Source organism: Scatophagus argus, chromosome 3, assembly GCF_020382885.2.
Source record: "Scatophagus argus isolate fScaArg1 chromosome 3, fScaArg1.pri, whole genome shotgun sequence".
Lineage (NCBI taxonomy): Eukaryota > Metazoa > Chordata > Actinopteri > Scatophagidae > Scatophagus > Scatophagus argus.
Window position 1 is genome coordinate 11,521,142 of NC_058495.1, and position 18,065 is coordinate 11,539,206.

The following is an 18,065-nucleotide window of genomic DNA, read 5'->3' on the forward strand; positions in this document are numbered from 1 at the left end:
CAATTTAAGCACTTATATGTGTATAATTAATGGTCAAACATCTGTCACACAAATAACAGCGATTGGCTTGAAGAGAGAGAGAAAGAGAGAGAGAGAGGGAAAGAAAACAACAAAGGGGGAGATTTACTTCACATGTGGTTAAATGTGTGTTGGCCTCCTCAGACTGTGCCAGTAAAGAAAAGAGGGTGAACATGATCCACGGTCCTCAGTACTCCTCCGGGAGCTCTGGCATGGAGCTGCATTGTGCAGCTTGTAACTCAAGCCCCAGACATGAATAGTGCTCACGGGATAATGAGTAATCTGTGATCAACATAGACGGCTTGTGCCTTCTGTTGTTTTCCAGTTTTTTTGTCACTGGCATTATTGTGTGTTTGACCTCATGTTTTTAAGTCATCTGTTGTTTTACGTTGCATTGTTCTGTCACTGCTGTTCTGTAGTTCCCTGCAGATCATTACCTTCCCATTTATCATCGACAACAAGTTATGCCCATTCATAGTTTGTTTATTTATGTTAAGAGACACAGACTGACATTAGACAGGTTACAGCAGATGAGTGAGATATGGTTTAAATAAAGATAGCTGTCCACATTATTTATTTAGTGGCATATGCGGTACTGCTCATCATGCATGCTCTCCTTTTAGCCAACTTAAAATGCCAGAGGCATTTGGTAGTTAGCAGCTCTTTCAAATGATTCTAAACTGTATTTCCTCATCTCATGCATATTTAAACCGCAGGCCAGAGTCTTTAATGAGAAACACATTAACAGGATGGCTTTTTGCTTAGAAAGAACTTTTTGTCTAAAGGGTTATTGAGCAAGGCAGTGAATCCTAACTAGCTTCAGAGGCACTTGTGACCCTGACCTCTGACCTCACCATCCTAAAGGAACCTGCTTGAAAATTGTTGTTTCCTTCAACAAAGTATTCACGATACAAGTACAGATTACTTTGGGTTTGTTCAGACTGCCTGCCCAAATCAGATTTCTACAGATGCATCTCAGTCAAGAAGCTCTGGCTCTTCAAATTGAACCTCAAAGTGTCCAGTCCACACTGAAGTGCATCAGAGTGGCTGAGCAGAATCCATACTGCTGGCAGAATGGTACCTATGCATGCTGCAGCTGATACAAATTGCTCATGGCCTGCTTGTTTTCCTCTGTGTGGAATCAAGGACCCATTGTTTCAAAACTTAAGCTGCTGAATCATGAGTGATGAATCTGCCTGCGTTATCAATGTGAACAGCGCATGTTCATAAAACATATCTTGATAAGGGCAGTAAAAAGGCTGCCTAAAGCAGATGGGGCTCAGCAAACAAGCAGTTATTCCCTGCTTAAGATTTTCAACTAAAATGTACCACAGTTGCAACCCTCACAAATATCTGATTCTGACTTTAGTCAAGTTCTAGGTTAATATTAGGACTTACTTGTGTGGGTTTTTTGTCTATTTCTCATGCAGGAAAGATAAAGCTGACTTTATGAGGCATGTTCTAAGTAGCAGTTTTTACTTTAAAAAAGAGGATTAAATATGACTTTGTTTTGGTGATGGTACCTCAGCCCTGTGCTGTGATGGTTCATTTTATTCTTCTGCAGTGCTGAACATGCCTCTCATCCAGTAGACTTGGAGAATAAACCTGAAAGCAGATGGAAATTATTACATATTGATTTTACAGCTTACAGTAAGGTAGCAAATATGCAGACTCTTGTATATGTCTAATATTTGTCTATTTACTCATACGGAACCTACATGAAACAACAATAACTTACAGGGCTAATGATATGTCTTTCCATCTTTCCACTGATCTCTTTCTCTCATCATCCTGCTTCTACCAACTTCTTTTCTTCAGGCCTTTTGGAGCATGTGGAAGTTATTAGAGTTTTCTATCCTTCTGTTTCATTATTCTGTCATTAAAGCATCAGTGCTGGCAGGGGATGGGCTGCAGGTTTCTCGTTAGCATCATTAAATTCATGTTTCGAGGCTGTTCCTTAAACACTGAATACTAAAGGCAAAGTCATGTCTTTCTCTACAAGCACATGCAGAAAGTGATACCTTCTAAAAATACACAAAGCCTGCCTGTTTGGGTCACTTTATGCAATGATAATGTTATAGGTGGTGCATGACACCCACTAGTAGTGGGTTTCTTTAGTCACTAGACTAAATGTTCTGAATTATTTATGCAGTGCATATAATGCATTGACTAACAACATACACATTGCCAGGTTCCGTAATGGAAACAGAAACAAGATAACTATTTACTGGTTTTAAAAGCCACATGAATGTGCTCATAAAGGAACTGGAGCACTATACAACAGCAGACTGTGGCTTCAGGCTAATAACTCCTGATGACCGGCTGTTGTGGATTTTAGGTTAATTCTATACTTAACTAGCAATTTAATGGTTTTGCCTCAATTTCCTTTGAAATTAATCAGACAGGAAGTTGCATCAATGAGCCAACATTGTGTTTGGCAACACTGAGGGGCTCAGACAGTGAGGACTCATACACCTTTCACACTGATCAAAAAATCCATCGGGGTTTTGTTTTAAATGTTTATGGGTACTATCGGCATTCATTTCTGCTTTGAACAACTCTGCAGTAGTCGAAAATTAAACTTCCCTCAGGGGAGTAATAAAGTAATAAAATTGTCTCTTTGACCTATTTGATGAAGACTATACTGAAAATTGCAGAAATCAACCAGTACCACTTTATTCATTAGCACTTCCTAAAATAAATTACCCCATATTGCTCTCAGAAAATTGCTAGAGTGAAACTCTGATATCCTTTATAAACCTGTGATCATGCCTTTAAGTAATATTTCCATTGCTGTATCTGGGTAGAGGCAGCTTTAATTTGCCCCACAAAGCGTTAGATGTCCTGTGAGCTCATGTGTCTCAGAGTTATTTGTTTGTGTCCAGCATCAGACAAGCTTACAGCTGCTGACAACAACTAGACATCATATTGACTTGTAGATGTCAATAACTTGCTCCAGTGACCAATACATTCCATACTACATTACACCATGTAACTAAAGAGTGTGATCTTTGATTACTAAACCTTTTAAATAGAGCGAAAAGTTGGGATGTAGCAAGAGAGGGCACACTCATCACAGTTTATGTTAAGAGCTGTGCTTAGTTGAATTGATGCCTGTGAATAACACATTTGCAGAGATAAAAGGGGTATCTTAATTCCATATGGCTTACAAATAATGACCAGTGTTTGTATCTTTTGTAATCCAAGAGCCATCAAAAGTGCACTTAGACACGACTTGAACTGACAAGACCTTTGTGCATCACTCACTTTTAAAGTATGCCCAATCACAAAAAGCTAGAAGTTCTTAATAAGAAATGTGCATGTATTACAAATGTTTGTAAGTAATTCACCCATATGCCACCCATAATTCATGATCTTGTGCTGGGGCCATCAGATGCATCACTTTGAAGCATTTTTGAAGCTGATAATTCATTGCTTTACGACTGATGAGGCATTTGCTGTTCTGAGTGTCTCTGCAGGCTCCGGCATGTCAGTAGCCCATTTGTAAGAGGAGCATTTTATTGACTCAGTCCTTCTGCTCCAGGTCATTTTCAGTCAGGTGGAGTGCTGTTATCTTCTCATTTGAAAGACAATCACATTGAGATTGTGTTTGCTGTTTTGCACGTCAATGGAAGCCTTTCAAAGGGAACAGGCTGCTTTTAGTCTGCGTGTCAAACTCGGCACTGCCTTGAGAAGTGCTGCTGAGCTTCCACTCCCCCTACACGCTGCACTACTAAACCAGAAGTCATCCTTCAAAACACACAGTGCACCATCCTAAATATAAAGTATCTTCAATCATTTTTTTTTACTGTACTTTGTTAATGGTATCATTGTAAAGTATTTGAGTGTCTTTGGGCAGCATTTAAGGCTGGTATCCTGTTCTCTGGGGCGTAGCAATGGGCTGGAGTGAGCAGTTGGAGATCTCAGCCATCTGTTTCTTTATTGCAGCCCAAAGAAAGTGGTGATCAATAGTGATCAGGTAGCATATGACACTCAGAATCAGACAAAAGGCACCTTTTACATGATAATACCATTGTCCGTTTGTAAAAAAAAAAAAAAAAAATACAGGAAACCAGATACAAACATGGTCCTGTAGATATAAACTGCTCTTCACCATCCTTGTAAAATCAGTAAATCCATCAGTAAATCAGAACAGGATTTGCATATATTAGAATGGTCTTTGGTGGTTTGGTCTTCAATTAACCAGTACTCCACGGATTTAGAATTACAGTCTTATTACACTTTTATAATGAGAACTGACAGTTTTTCACTGGGCCCTACTTTATGCTCCTCACAAAGCAGCTCACAGTGCAGCACAAATGTTATTGCTAGTGTCTGATTGGCACATTAGACATTGTGTAATCAGTAAATGTACTTGTAATAAGCAAACACTGAGGCATTTGCAATAATTGATCCGTGTTCCCTCTCTTAACTACAACATTAACTGGATCACTGACTGGTTGATTAGGTTCATATGAGAACATTTTATACACATATTGAATAGAAAAGTTGTTTCACAATTTAGTTACTGAATAATCAGAATTAATTATTCAGTAACCAAATGTCACACTGAATAATTAAATATTTACACACCAGAGGCCTGATTTTCATTTGCTGGGTTTTAACATTTTGACTTTGTTTTCAGTTGGCATCTCATTTGGTCCATAATTTTACACAACCAAAAAAAAATGACAAAACATCAGACGAGTGTGTAACGGCGCCAAAGTCCACTGTAGGATGGGTACCAAGTGCACACACACAAACACACAGATTCAGACAGCTACGCTATAATTTTACAGCACCCAAGTGACCTTGCAGACCATTTACAGCCATGAGCTAACATCCATTGATGTTCTCTGTGCATCGCCATTGGCTCTGTGTTGCAGGTATGAAGTAAAGGAAGGCATATTAATACAGGGTGGGTGAAGAGGAAATTGATTGTTCACTCACATTTCCAGTAAATGTGAGTTTCCTCTTGATTCAAGGAAGTTAAAAAATTTTGTTTCATTTGTGAATTAGAATATTTAATGTTGTTGTGACTGTAGTTGGTTAGAAATACAACGCTTAACAAATAAGGCAAAAGTGAATCATGTTTAAATGTCATTTGTGTGATATTATGTAAAATTTGAAGTTTTAATTACTTTCAATCTAACAAAAAAACACAAACTCATCTGCTTTTTTTTTTTTTTTTTTAAAAAAAAGCTGAATGTCCACTATTTTACCTTTTTCAATATATCTGAAATAACCTTGGTGCTTGCTTGTACTGAAGTACTACAGCATATTTAACAGTCAGCAACATCACTGCTGTACCATAGGTTGAGATGGTTCAAGCTCAGTCCAGGACCAATATAGGACATGAGGACTTAGTGAAAAGGTTACCAGATTGTCTGTATATTAAAGCTAAAAGAGATTAAGGTGAAAATATGATCTGAAAAGACCATACAGATCTCCCATCTGCCTCCCCTAAAGCTCACTTTGAAGCCCTCCAAAGGAAAAGAGTTGCCTTTGAAGAAACAGGCCCGTAGCCACAGCGGGTTGTAAAAATGTTTCCACTGTTGGGATTCTGGCCAGATAATGAAGCTTAGACAGGAGTGTGCCTCAGCAGTCCGGCGTCTTGTGGCAGACTGCAGGGAGGAGGACTTATCGAGGTTTGCCTAGTGATCCTGGCTTCCTGTTTCCAAAAGTGCTCCATTGTCTTAAAGGGCAAGATTGAAAAGTCACATTATGCTCATGCTACACATGCAAACTGACCAGCGCGATTGTGTTGCCTGGAAGGGGTCGCAAACAGACTTGGATTCGTTCTAACTCCTTATCAGGTTCACTTGGCTGAACTTCCTCTGACTACACTACATTCCCATGCCCTCACGCATATCTGCAGTCAGTGGAGTCTATTTTTGGGTTCCATCAATCAGTAGCCCTTCGTGTAACAGACATTATTGTGTATCAAACCCTGTCCTGTTAAACTGCCTTAGATCAAGAAGACAAATTTAATAATGCTAATTCCATGTGCTCTTAATGCTGAAACTACCCTGACCATAAAAAATGGAAGACCTTTGGACATACAGTATATTCTTAAATGTGTTAGAATTCAACATTTGGTAAAACAACACCATGACGACAAACAATCAATTTTAAAAAGACTGTAATATTTGGTTGATATGCAAAATGATGCTGATTTGTATTCCTTCTTATTGTTTGGTAAGTTCTTTGATTGAGGGCCCAGACTGAGGTTGACTTTTGTTTCAGGCCGTCTCAGAGGTTCTCTGACTGTGCCGTGACTCATTGGAAATCACATTTAATCATGAAGCCAGATCCTTCTGACCTTTTGATCATGTAATTCTGTAAAGTTGAAGTATCGATGCAGGAGAACGACTCACATGATCTGGTTCCATTCAGTTTGGGGTGATTTTTATCCAACATTGCCAAAGATCTACTGCTACTGGGTCATTTGGAATTTTGACTCGGGATTCATTGTGAATTGATATAGTGTTACAAACAGTATAATGAAATGAACTTTTTTTTAAGTATACTGCAAACATAATCTAAAACACATTGTTTGTCATCATCAAATCAAAATAAACAAAAATTAGGTCATTCGTTTATTGAGAGCATTTCCACAGCTCAACTTATCAAGAACAGTGGAACTTTTTTGTTTGTCTAAATTTCCTTTGCAGACATGTGATTTACCGTGTGCTAAAGTAAACTAAAAGGAAAATCACATGTTCTGTTTCTTTATTCATACAATGGCCTGTTACAGTTTTAGGACTAGAAGAAGGAAGAGAAAAGGGATGTGTGTGTTTGATATGATATGTGGTTTATTAATTAATTAATTTATTTTTCCTGGAAGCTGTTACTGTCTATATCCAGATTTTACAGGAAGACCAGCGGAGCTCGCCAGGCTTCCTGTCAACAAGAGGAAACAATCTGACGTTTTGGATGTTCATGTCAGATATTGGGGAGCTTCATATCCAAGCAGGCCACACAGAATTTAGAATAACGCAGAAGGCAGCAACTCTATCTGAAAATTTGGTCTGCATTTTGAATTTGGCCATTTATCTAACAACAAAAGGATTAGAAAGAAGGGGAAAGATAAAACATTAAAGCAGTGAAGTATTATAATAACAAGCATGATTTGTGCTGCTGTTACACAAATACCACCTCCGTATATGCCAAGGATAGTTTACATTCAGTTGATATAGTTTGTCGCTGTCCATAGTGTCCATGAAACTATAACGAGTGTTGCTGTGAAGTGAGAAGCAGTTAAAAAACTTGAAATGTCAAAATGTTCCTTTATTGTTCTGGAAAGAGTAGCTATGTCATGTTTTAGGGGAAGTTCATAGCTCCATTTATAGTACAGAACACAATATGTGGACAGCAGATGAGAGAGTTGGCCATCCTCCAACAACAGAACAGACAGAGCATAAAGTTTTATGTTCAACACTGCCTTTATTCCACTCAGGGATGTGAAGTAGCCATTTGTCTCGTCCTCATGCTCTGAAGTCAAACTCTGTGCAGTTCAGTCACCCAGAATCCCGACTGCCAGCTCTGCTTTATGTCCAAACAGACCTCTGGATATTGCAGAACTAGTACTGTACTTGAACACAGCACTCTTGTAGGCAGTATGAAATAAGTAAATGCAGCTTTCCTGAGGTTGAACAACTTGTCAAGCAGGAGACAATCTTGTGTCTCTTTATTGTTATGGTTTAGCTCTTGCCATTTTTTTAAAAGCTCACTGCCACACATACAACAGAGACTTATTTTTAGTTACCTTGAACCTACTCAAAAATCACTCTGCAATTTTCAAGATGGACAATTCAGTCCAGAAACAGAGCTGATTTTGATTAGCCACCATTTAGCACTTGGCAGGGATTTGTCAGTTATGCTGTTGTCAGCATAACAGGTTGGCTGTTCTGCTCTTAACCCTCAAGACTACTTTGCCCAACTTCAGTTGTGTGTACCTTTGAAATATCACACAATATCACTACAGCACCTCTTCGTTACGATGTTTTTTTGTTTTTTTAATGACTGCATTGGTCACCAGTTGGTTTATTGCAGTATTCATCAGAAACAATAAAGCGTGTCTGTCTATTATATACTGTAGATAGTTGCTAGCGGGTCGATTGCATATTGTTTTCCACAATGGTAACTTTGTTGGAAATTCTCCACCTCACATTTCTTCTTTTTCGGAGCGATAACCGTTTTGTTAGGGGCATTTTTTGTGGTGAAGGTTTCATGACAAAAAGATACTGTAGTTGTGCTTGTGGGAAATCATTTCTAATTGTTTTCAGCAGACCGGAGTGGTACCAGGAGGTTTATTTTTTCTCCCCTGCTATAGTGTTGAATAGGTGACGTGACTCTATGTAGAGACTGATGGGGTAGTTGATTGGCTTCAGGTCTCACCACAGTTGTGTGACAGATATGAGAGAGAGGAAGGGAGGGGAGAGTGTAAAAATAGCCTGCATGCCTGCTTTGCATTGTGTAAAATCAGCATCTGCAGACAAAAGCACTCATGAAAAACTCTGGTGTGGAACCACCCAACGAAGGAGGTCCATTTTTTTACTTGCAAGCAATTTAAAATTGTTCATTGTGCGTTTCTCCCAGCTTAAGTTATGTTCTGCTCGTGGAAAGTTTGATGACTTACTGATAAGTCACTGTATGTAAACAATGAAGACGCTAACATGACCAGTATGATGTGCATCTTGCAAACAAAATGTGCTTTTTCTGAAAATGGGACAAAGGATCCAGATACCCTGCCAGACTTGAGGAGAAGCATGCCTCGAGTGTGTCTCCATAACCCCAAACCCCATAAGCGGTGGGAGTTGTGAGGGCTAGTCGAAAAGTTCCCCTTGGCTGCTGGAGCAGAGATAATTGGACCCAGATTTAGCCAGAGTTTTTGGTATTCTCATCTCAAGCCAAGTCTTGATCTTCACAACTGCTTTCACCAGACAGCGCCTGTATAAGCATGGCCGTCTACCGATGTGACATATTTTGACAGATTTTCTGCATGTGAAGAATCCTGACCCATTTCAGGTCATGTGATGTTTTTTTTCCCTTAGTTCCTTCAAGTGTGGCTTATGGTGTTTGTGGCAAACACATGGTGTCATGTGATTAACAATATCTACCCTGTGACAGCTGAAACAGCAACTTTTATGTTTACAGGGGGCTGAATTGATCTGTCCGGTTGTCAGGACTTTGTATTCTGTAATTGTGTGGAGGTTGAAGGTGGATCCTATAGGAATAATGACCTAAAGGATGATGGGTCGCAATCAGGTCACCTGTCTTAAAATCAGATCTCTTGAGTTGTGAGGGCGCTGTAGGGTGACAGTGGAGCCTCAGCATGGAGAGATGTGTTTGTAAAGTTGTCTCAAAGAATGACTGTTTGTTAAGCTTCTTTTAGACTCGCAAGAATCTGTCATCATGTCTCTCTTGTCATGTATCAAATGCATTTCAGCTCTTTCTGTCTTTGTTTGTGGCACCTTTTCATGCAAAACAATACTGAGCAACAGTCCATTCAGTTGTTCATACATGTAGAACTACAGCAATTTGGTCACTGTTGGTTCATCTTAATTTCATTTTTATAAAATTAAAAAAAAACACAAATGTCCATTTTCAGAGCCCAAAGTAATGTCTAAAAAACAGCTCAGAACATTTTTGATATCAGTACTGATTAAACATGTTATTCTACAAATCCCCCTTTCTAAAGAACATAGTTTGACTTAAATTATGATCTAGCTGATCAAAGATTAAGCAAGCAAGATCACAAATGTAACCTTATGTTTGATGTCAGCTCTCTGTACTTGGTTTGGATCATAAGCTATATAAAACAAGGACATATTATACATGATTGCACCCATGGGTTCCTGCTATTGTAAATCTCAGGGTGGTGGCTCCAGCCATCTCCATCTTGGCAGTACCTGTCTGACTTGACCTAACTCCCAGTTACCCACACAGCAAGTCAAATTATTTGTCCAATATTTTCATGAGAAATTCTCCAAAAAGCACCAACACCACAAACACAGCCAAGAGATCAAGTTCAGTGAGCAGGTTAGCTGCTAACTGTCATTCAAAGTGGCCACCCCTGTAATCATTCATAACTTAAAGCATTAATGTAATTTAAGTCATTTTGGTCAGTACAAAATTAATACTGTGCTTGGAAAAATTATCTATTATCTTAAGAGTTGTTAATTAATTTTCAGAATTTGTGTTTAGATATCTGCAGATTAACTCAATGACACTTGCATAAATTGTTTCAGCACAACATACATGTATAAGCAATAGATGAAGGGGGATAAAAGCTGCTGTTATACACTATATATTATACTATATAGTATATGTTATAGATTACCGTGTCTCTGTTCTGAGTCAACAGTTTAAGCCTTAAGCCTGTTTAAACAGCCAACATATTGAAGAAAGGAAATTCAGAAATAAAATGCCCCCTCAAAGCTTGACAGTTGCTTGAACAGCAATCTGGCAAGGTGTCTGGAAAAATTCCTGTGTTGTTATTTCACTGCTGAGAGCCACACATTTTTGTTCACACATATGCAGGTTTTATAAGCAGCATTCTTAAGCTTTTTCTAAAATTGCACTATTATCATCTGTCCCAAACGCTGTTGCTTTTTACCAGTGTGGGGTGATTACAAAACTGTGAGAAAAGCAAAAGAGTCACTTCATCACGTATGAGGAAGTACCTTCTTGACCTCATCATCACCTGTCGGGGTCTTTGCTGCAGCTCCCAGAGGGCTGCTGATTGTTCTCAGCTGCTTTATAACACAGTGATGAAAAATGCAGTCTCTCTGTCCAGGACTCTTGTTATGGAGCCAAAGATTTTCTGCACATCCCTCACAGCAACCAGTACTTCATCTGTCAGCTTTGTCTCTGTGTGTGTTGGTGTATGTGACGTGTCTATCGGCAGGTCGCAGGAAAGAAATACACCCTGTGGGATGACTTCCTTGTTGAGGGCAGACGTGGTGGTCAGCAGGAAATGACCTTGGAAGATCTGGTCCAGTATGTCAAGGTACAGCCTCCTTATTCCTCTCAGCGAGGAAACACACACTTTCTTCACACCCGGTGCTACTGAGTGCATATTTTATGCATGTTTTTTTTTTCTAAACCTGTTCACCTTCCTCCACTGCACACAATGCCCATTGTTTGAAATTACTGGCCATTTTACACCTACCATTCACAACTTCATTACTCTATTCTACCATTCTGGAGGAAGGTCATGGTGTTGTTGAAAAATCAATTTTATTCTAACAGCTGAACAATTTTGAAACCTTTTTCTTGATTCATAGGTGTACTACTCATGTATATTGTTCTTGCCTTTAGTGCAAGGAAGCACACCAAACACAGATTTCAGTTTAGTCATTACGTTTAGTGCTTTCAGCTGAGTTGAGATAAAGTTTGTGATCTTGTATCACTGACAAAGAGTGAGATGCTCATATGTCTAATATTTGCCTCTGCTGGTTGACTTCGAAGAGCCAGGATAGCTGTTGTTAAGTCAGCCAGTTGTTTGTGTTAGCTTCATATTTAGCAGATGGACATTAAGGTGGTGTCAATCCCTTAATCTAAATCTCAGTGAGAAAGCAATTACATGGATTTCCCTAAATGTCAAACTTTTCCTGTAAGGCTTCTGCTTATCTTCATACAGCCTGGATTCTATGATTGTTGAGGATCAGTTAAGTTAAATCAGCAAATTAACTCATACTTTTGTTCCTGGCACACTCTGCTCCCTCGCCTAAACCAAACGGGAGTATTTCCATGGAAAATCCCATGTTATGTGCTGCATGTGAAAAGGCAACTCTCAACCTCATATGAGAAAATGGTTCAGGATAGTGTGTAAAGTTTGTAAGTAAAGTACTAGTAAATTAGTCTGTAAAGTACTAGTAAAATACTCATGCTGTCATGAATCTGTCCTATTGCCAGACATTTAGGACATGTTTAAAATGATATACGTCAACAGAAAAAGCAAAAACACCTAAACACATCACTCCTGACCATCTTTTTAGGGATGCACTCTCTTCCCTGTGCAGATTTATTGACTTATTATTGGTTTATTGATTCTGCTGGAATTTGTTCCGTGGATCCAAAGGAGAAAATAAATTGGCAAGTGACCTTATTTGCTCCAGGTTTCGTTTAACTTTTGACCGGCCGATTTCCCCCAGTGGAGACATAGAAGAGCTTCCTGAACTGCTGCAGTTATTTGAGGCCACAGGTCATCGTCAGACTCTGAATAATATATGCAGGGGATGTTCTATTGTCAACTCGTTTTATGCTTTGTTGTGTTTGTTGTGTTGTACTTTGAATTTAATTATTTGTCTTTGCGCAGGAAAACTACAACTTGAGCATCTGCACTCTCTTCTATGGAACAGCTGTTATATACAATGGACAGGAAGAGAGACTCAAAATGAGGTACTGTATGTCTAGTTAAGTTAAAGATACAGCACTCTTTTGCATTTGCATGACTACACATGGCACGCAACCTTGCACACATAAACAATCACAAGATGCAGCCTCCCTTTGTTTGTTTAGAGGCTAATAGCAGGATGAGGTGTTTCCTCCGAGCCCCGTGAGGAGAGAGCCTGTTGACACACCAGCATGCATCAATGAACACTTGACGATTGATCATCGCTCTCGGGTGTCCTTCTGTTTGTTGAGGACAAGAGTTTAACAGTTAAATTAGTGTGAACTTTATTCTGCATCTGAGAAGCCACACTGTTCGGGCCTGTTCGGCGCTGCAGCACATTAAAGTCATGTTTCTGCGCCCCAGGGTATTTGAAATGAATCGCAAGCTTTGTGCCATGAACCCTCCTCATCAGCTTTAGAACTGAAAAACAGCAGAATATGCACCCTCAGGGATGTTTTGAATGCAAAAGAAAACAGCAATAAATCAGGTTTAACCTAGAAAGTTTAGAGGCAGTAATACAGCTGCTAAGTTGGTGTTGGTGTTGTGGTTAGATTAAGCTCCGGGGGTAGAGGGGCAGAATGCTGGCCATGTGGACAGCAGGTCTTACATGACAAATGCCCTCTCCAGTGGTCACTTCCTGTGCAGTCGCCCTGCCTCAGACTTCCTGTGTTGGCCCAGTGAAGGGGGAGCATAGAACTCAAAAAACTCAGATAACATTAACATAACATTTATTCAAATTGTATTATTCCTATTATTTAATACTTTTTGTTATCCTCAAAATTCTTTTTTATTCTCAAAAAGACCAAAGCTGTCAGTGCACTGATATGTTCCTCAGTAGTTTTCCTACCTTGTCTATTGCCCCAAGCTCTTTTCTTCATAAGACGTTAATTTGGAAAAAAATGGTCACAAATATATATTTTTTTATAAAGATAAAATAGTTTCCTAAAACTGCTGGGCGCTGTAGTTTTTACTAGACCTTATGTAACTGTTATTAAATTGTACATTTATTCAGAACTGTTTTCAGCTGTGGATTAATACACGTTTAGTGCTCTCACAGCAGGATCATGTATGTCAGATTTTTCTGCTTTTAATTCATGCTCTCTTACGTATAGCCTACTATATATTTTTTGCAGTGTGTCTGATGTGGTGAAGATGGTCACCAAGACAGATATCCCTCCACACAAGAAGATGCTGGAGTTGATCCCTTCGTTTGTTGAAGATGAATACTGCGAGTTAGTCCCAAATATCAGATACATGCTGTTGTGATGCCTTCAACACGAAGCCACAGGATCACATGGATCTGCCTCAGTGCGACAAAACCAACTAAACACTGTGACATGTAATCAGTTAAAAACAATCTGGTTTTGCTGCTTTAGTTATTAATTACAAATGATTTTTCTCCCCAGTATTTATCTTTTATCTATATTTTGATGTTCCAGGAAACTACAAAATGTTTAAAGATTAACATCCATTTCCTCATTTTTTAATTTTATGGCAAAAGAACTTTGAACTTTGTTATTTCCGTACTGTACCGTACCAGAAAGTTCTGCTAACTTGTAGGTTTTCTTGCACATGTGAAAATGTGTCTTGAGAGGTCAGGCTGAGGGGTCGTGAAGATGCTTGCCAAGGCGTATGGATTAGATGATCTGCTGCTGTTAGGGCAGTGTTGGCCTGGTTTCAAACATTAATTCAGGTCAGACTGAGTATGATGTGGAAAGAGCGCACTCAGAACAGGCAGTTGGCACAGTAGGTACAGTGCTTTGACGATTCAGGGTGCTCTTGCCATCTGGACACAGCTGTCTCGTGTAAATCCTGATCCCAAACACATGCAAACCCTTCGCTGCAAGAAGAATCCCACAGCTGGTCAGAGTGGAGAAGCTGGACTCTACGAAGCTACGAAGCCTTCATATGTCCTCAGATGGCTTTTTGGCATATCCCTCCCTTTTCCACAGTGTGTTTCATTTCTCACTTTCGCTTTAGCATCTTTACAATGTTCTGCTCTCCCAGTTGTGAAGTGAAACTTGTCTTGAAGAATCCTCTCTGTAATTATCACTGCAACTTCTTATGGGTGCAATTTATTCACTGTTTTACTTGCCCTGTGGTTGGATGTTTGTGATGAAACAATAATGTAATAAATATGTGTCTATGAGGAACCATGTTATATCTGTGTACTTCACTAAGGGAATTAACTTCCCTTACCATCTTTTTAATAGTTCACAAACATACTTTACTGTGGTGATCACACCACACCCAACCTCCCATTTTAACCTAGAAAAGGTCCTGCTGAATTTTTTTCATTTGCAAAGCTTAAAAGCCTTCAATTTAGGCTTTTTTCCCAGGCCACTGATTTTTTTTTTTAAAATAAAATACATGCTTTTTCAAGTGTGTTTGGTCTCATTAACTGTAGGCAAAAATCTGAGATTTAATTACTTGAAACACTGACACAAAATATACTACTCCTTCTCTCCTATGACATCACATGGCTGATAGAAGACCAACAAGAAGTTTACAACGTGTCAAACATAACCACTGATGGATACAATACTAAGATTTTTAGATTGAGATCAAACAGGAAGAGAATGCATTTTCATTAAGTTCCAGATATTTTTATTTCAGCTGTATTAATTTGTGGACAAAACGAAATTATGAAAATAGAATCATCTTACTGTAGTTTTAATAAAAGGGTCAGTCCGCAGCCTCACTTAAATGTATCCAATAATGTCATTGCATATGATGGGCTGCCGGCTGCCTGTTTTCATGAGAGCAGTGAACTGGTAGAAGTCAGTGTCCAGTTGATGAAGGCCTGTGTGAGACTGGTGAAAGAAAGGTTTGAGAGCCTGGAGTCCCACAGGACAGGACATCCGTTTGGGAACCTCTGCAGCCCTGCTGACCCTTGTGGAGTCTGTTGGTCTTGGCCTCACCTCCACGTTTTTTGACATCCCTGTAAGTCTGCGGCGCATGTTGACCAAAATGTCTTTGGCAAGGCGCCGGCCCGCACTGGGCTTTAGTTCTGCTGGCTCGGGACTCTCTGGTAGGTCCATCCAGTTCTTTATTAGGTCAGCAAAGCTGTTGTCCCCCAGAACCAGGGGCTGTCTGTTCCTGCTGCGGCTCAGCAGCAATGTCGTCCAGTCCTCTGGGTCACTGGCCTCAAATGAGGTCCAGCGCTCAAGGCAAGCGTCTGAGGTTGATTTGGGCCGAACTCGCCCAGAGGGTCCTCTGTTTGTGCGGACGCACGCCGAGGAGGAGACTCGCACATTTCTGGTCCTCCTCAGCACCACACCTTCATCCTGCCAAGAAGCCTCAGAGTAACCTGAATCTATGTCCAGACTCTTTTCACTGCTTGGAGAGTGTTGTGCTAACCGTTCATGCTCCTGCTGCTCTTCCTCTTCTTCCAAGGGACTAGCCAGGCAGCAGGCAGAGTCATATGTGCTGGCTTCACTGGCATCAGAAACACGGAGACGAGTGAGTCGCTCTTGCTGTGCCCTTTGTTTGCAGAGCCGTGATACAGCAAAGGACCGAACACATGGTTCGCTCAGTGGCCTCGGCCTGCTTATCTGCTTCAGGTCCTGCAAGGATCTCATCATGTACTGCATCTGGTCCCGGAGGCAGTCAGCTGAATCCCCTAAACACAGCTACACAGTGAGAAAGACACAAAGACTTAGTGGTGCAGGAAGAACTTAAACAGAGTTCATTTGAAAAGAACACTTCTAACCAACAAGTTACGGTTGGCTATTGTGGCAGTCTACAGTGGAGTCAGGCTGGCTTCCAACATATCCCATCATGCCGTGGCCGGTCGAGCTGAGGCACAGTTCCCTCTGTTATTTCCAGAACTGGGCCAATAGGATTTTTACCAGCTGAGATCACTCTGCTCTATGACCATATAACAAGTGAAGCATTCCTAACAAACCTCAGACCAGCTTTATGGAGACCGTCCATATGGTCTCAGAAAACGAAAAAGCTGCGGCTCTGATAACAGGATGCAGATTTTATACTGGGTAAACTCTGCCTGCCTTCTTAAGCTCGAGGGGAAGTTTGAACAAAGTGGAGCTGAATCGTGGAGGAGTACAGAGGCACATATCCTCTCTGGACTCTCCTATCTTACAGGATGTTGACTGGTCTGTATTATAAGGCAGGAAATGACAGCAACATTTTGGAATTAAACAATGATCATGTATTAATTACGAATGACACCATCTCCCAGCTTTCAGATAAAGTGAAATTTGTACATTTCAATCTAAATCAAATGATCTTTACAACAATTAAAGAAAGAAATGCAAATTTACAAAACTTTCCTGTGACAGAAAGAAGAAATCCTCATGAAAAAAAGTGTTTAGCAGCAAAAAGCTGAGCTACTGATTTTTTTAAAAGTTCCTATTGATATTTTATTTGTTGAGCCTCCCTGTCCTGTCAGTGTTTGGCTTGGAGCAACAGGGACACCACAAAGCCATGATGTTATCACAGCTGTGGGTGCTGAACCATTTGGCCCCTGGGGGAGACTTATCTGTCATACAGAGACATCCTCAGTGGGACTCTGTGGTCAGTCTGCACCTTTTAAAATACCCTGTTCTTCTTGGTTGCCTTCACATAACAAGGGGAAGTGATTCACTCAGTTGTATGCATTTGGTAAAAGGACAGCTTGTTTTGAATGAACTGTAACACACTAGCTTTTTAACCCCCCCCCCCCCCCCAAAAAAAAAAAACCCCAAAACATACAAAAACTGTTAATAAAGGAAAAACTTTGAAAAGAAGTACACAAATGTTCCTACCATGCACACAAAACACCTTTCACACAATAGAAAGAAACTTACCATTGCTTGTAAGTCAATATCTTCAGTGAAGTTCAGGATCCTTTCAAATGTTTCTACAATAAAAACAATGCATAAGAATTGATGGGCGTTTTCTACAACTATAAAACATATAACAGTTCATTAGTAATTACACTCACCTTCGCATTTGATTGAAAAATGAATCCCGACACAATTAACGACTCCACAGATTCACAGCTGATCAGAGGTGAGGCATCTCTGTGTTTATTCTGCCCTCTGAACCAGATGAGGGTCTGTCAGCGGTCTTAGGCGATGCTGAGCTTTTTGCTGCAGCAAATCAGCGCAGGGCATCAGAGAATCAGCCAATAGGAAGTGGCCTGAAACAGGACACCTCTCTGTGTAATTACAACAGTTCCTACTGTAACTGTACTACACTGCTGAGGGTCTGCATGTGGAGTTGAATAAATAGACATGTTTTATTTTGTTGTTAGCATGTATCGATAAAAAAAGCACATTTCAAAAAGTTTCCAATAACTATTTATCCTGATACTATTAATTGGTAATTACCCTCATTATTGCATTGCACGCATTATTACCTTGCTTGTAGTTTCAAACTGTTGTGTACGGTGATGCCGAGTGCAAAAGGCCACTTTGCAAACGTTTTTCGGCGACAACTGCGGTGACTGAGAATCCTCTGTCTGCATACAAGAGCTAATTTACCGCAATTTACATGTCGCCACCTCGTGGATGTTTATAAACAGTGCTGACCTCCCACATTACTGTTCTCCCATTGTCTCTGCATATAAACCTTTCCACACCTGAATAATGCTTAGGGTCCTTTCACCATTCTTTTCTCAATTAGCGTTTGGAAATGCAAA

At 40.0% G+C, this 18,065-nt stretch overlaps 2 protein-coding genes across 4 annotated transcripts in view; one reads left to right on the forward strand and one right to left on the reverse strand.

Annotated features, from left to right (window-relative positions):
- Positions 1–14,574, forward strand: part of uba7 (ubiquitin-like modifier activating enzyme 7) — a 35,756-nt gene extending 21,182 nt beyond the window's left edge. For both annotated transcript variants that reach the window (XM_046383485.1, XM_046383486.1), the window contains exons 22-24: positions 10,931–11,032; positions 12,344–12,426; positions 13,555–14,574. In XM_046383485.1, coding sequence (XP_046239441.1) covers positions 10,931–11,032; positions 12,344–12,426; positions 13,555–13,687 — 318 coding nt within the window. In that variant the 3' untranslated portion in view covers positions 13,688–14,574. The remainder of the gene's footprint in view (positions 1–10,930; positions 11,033–12,343; positions 12,427–13,554) is intronic.
- Positions 14,575–15,011: 437 nt separating this feature from the next.
- inka1b (inka box actin regulator 1b) lies at positions 15,012–17,524 on the reverse strand. Of its 2 annotated transcripts, XM_046383488.1 has the most exons (4): positions 17,367–17,524; positions 17,230–17,282; positions 16,329–16,999; positions 15,012–16,053 (listed from the first exon to the last, which is right to left on the reverse strand). In XM_046383488.1, the coding sequence occupies exon 4, from the start codon at positions 16,012–16,014 to the stop codon at positions 15,124–15,126; it is 891 nt and encodes a 296-aa protein (XP_046239444.1). In that variant the 5' UTR covers positions 16,015–16,053; positions 16,329–16,999; positions 17,230–17,282; positions 17,367–17,524; the 3' UTR covers positions 15,012–15,123. The 2 variants fall into 2 exon arrangements, with proteins under 2 accessions (XP_046239444.1, XP_046239443.1); XM_046383487.1 differs by lacking the exon at positions 16,329–16,999 and having other exon boundaries at positions 17,367–17,522.
- Positions 17,525–18,065: the final 541 nt, after the last annotated feature.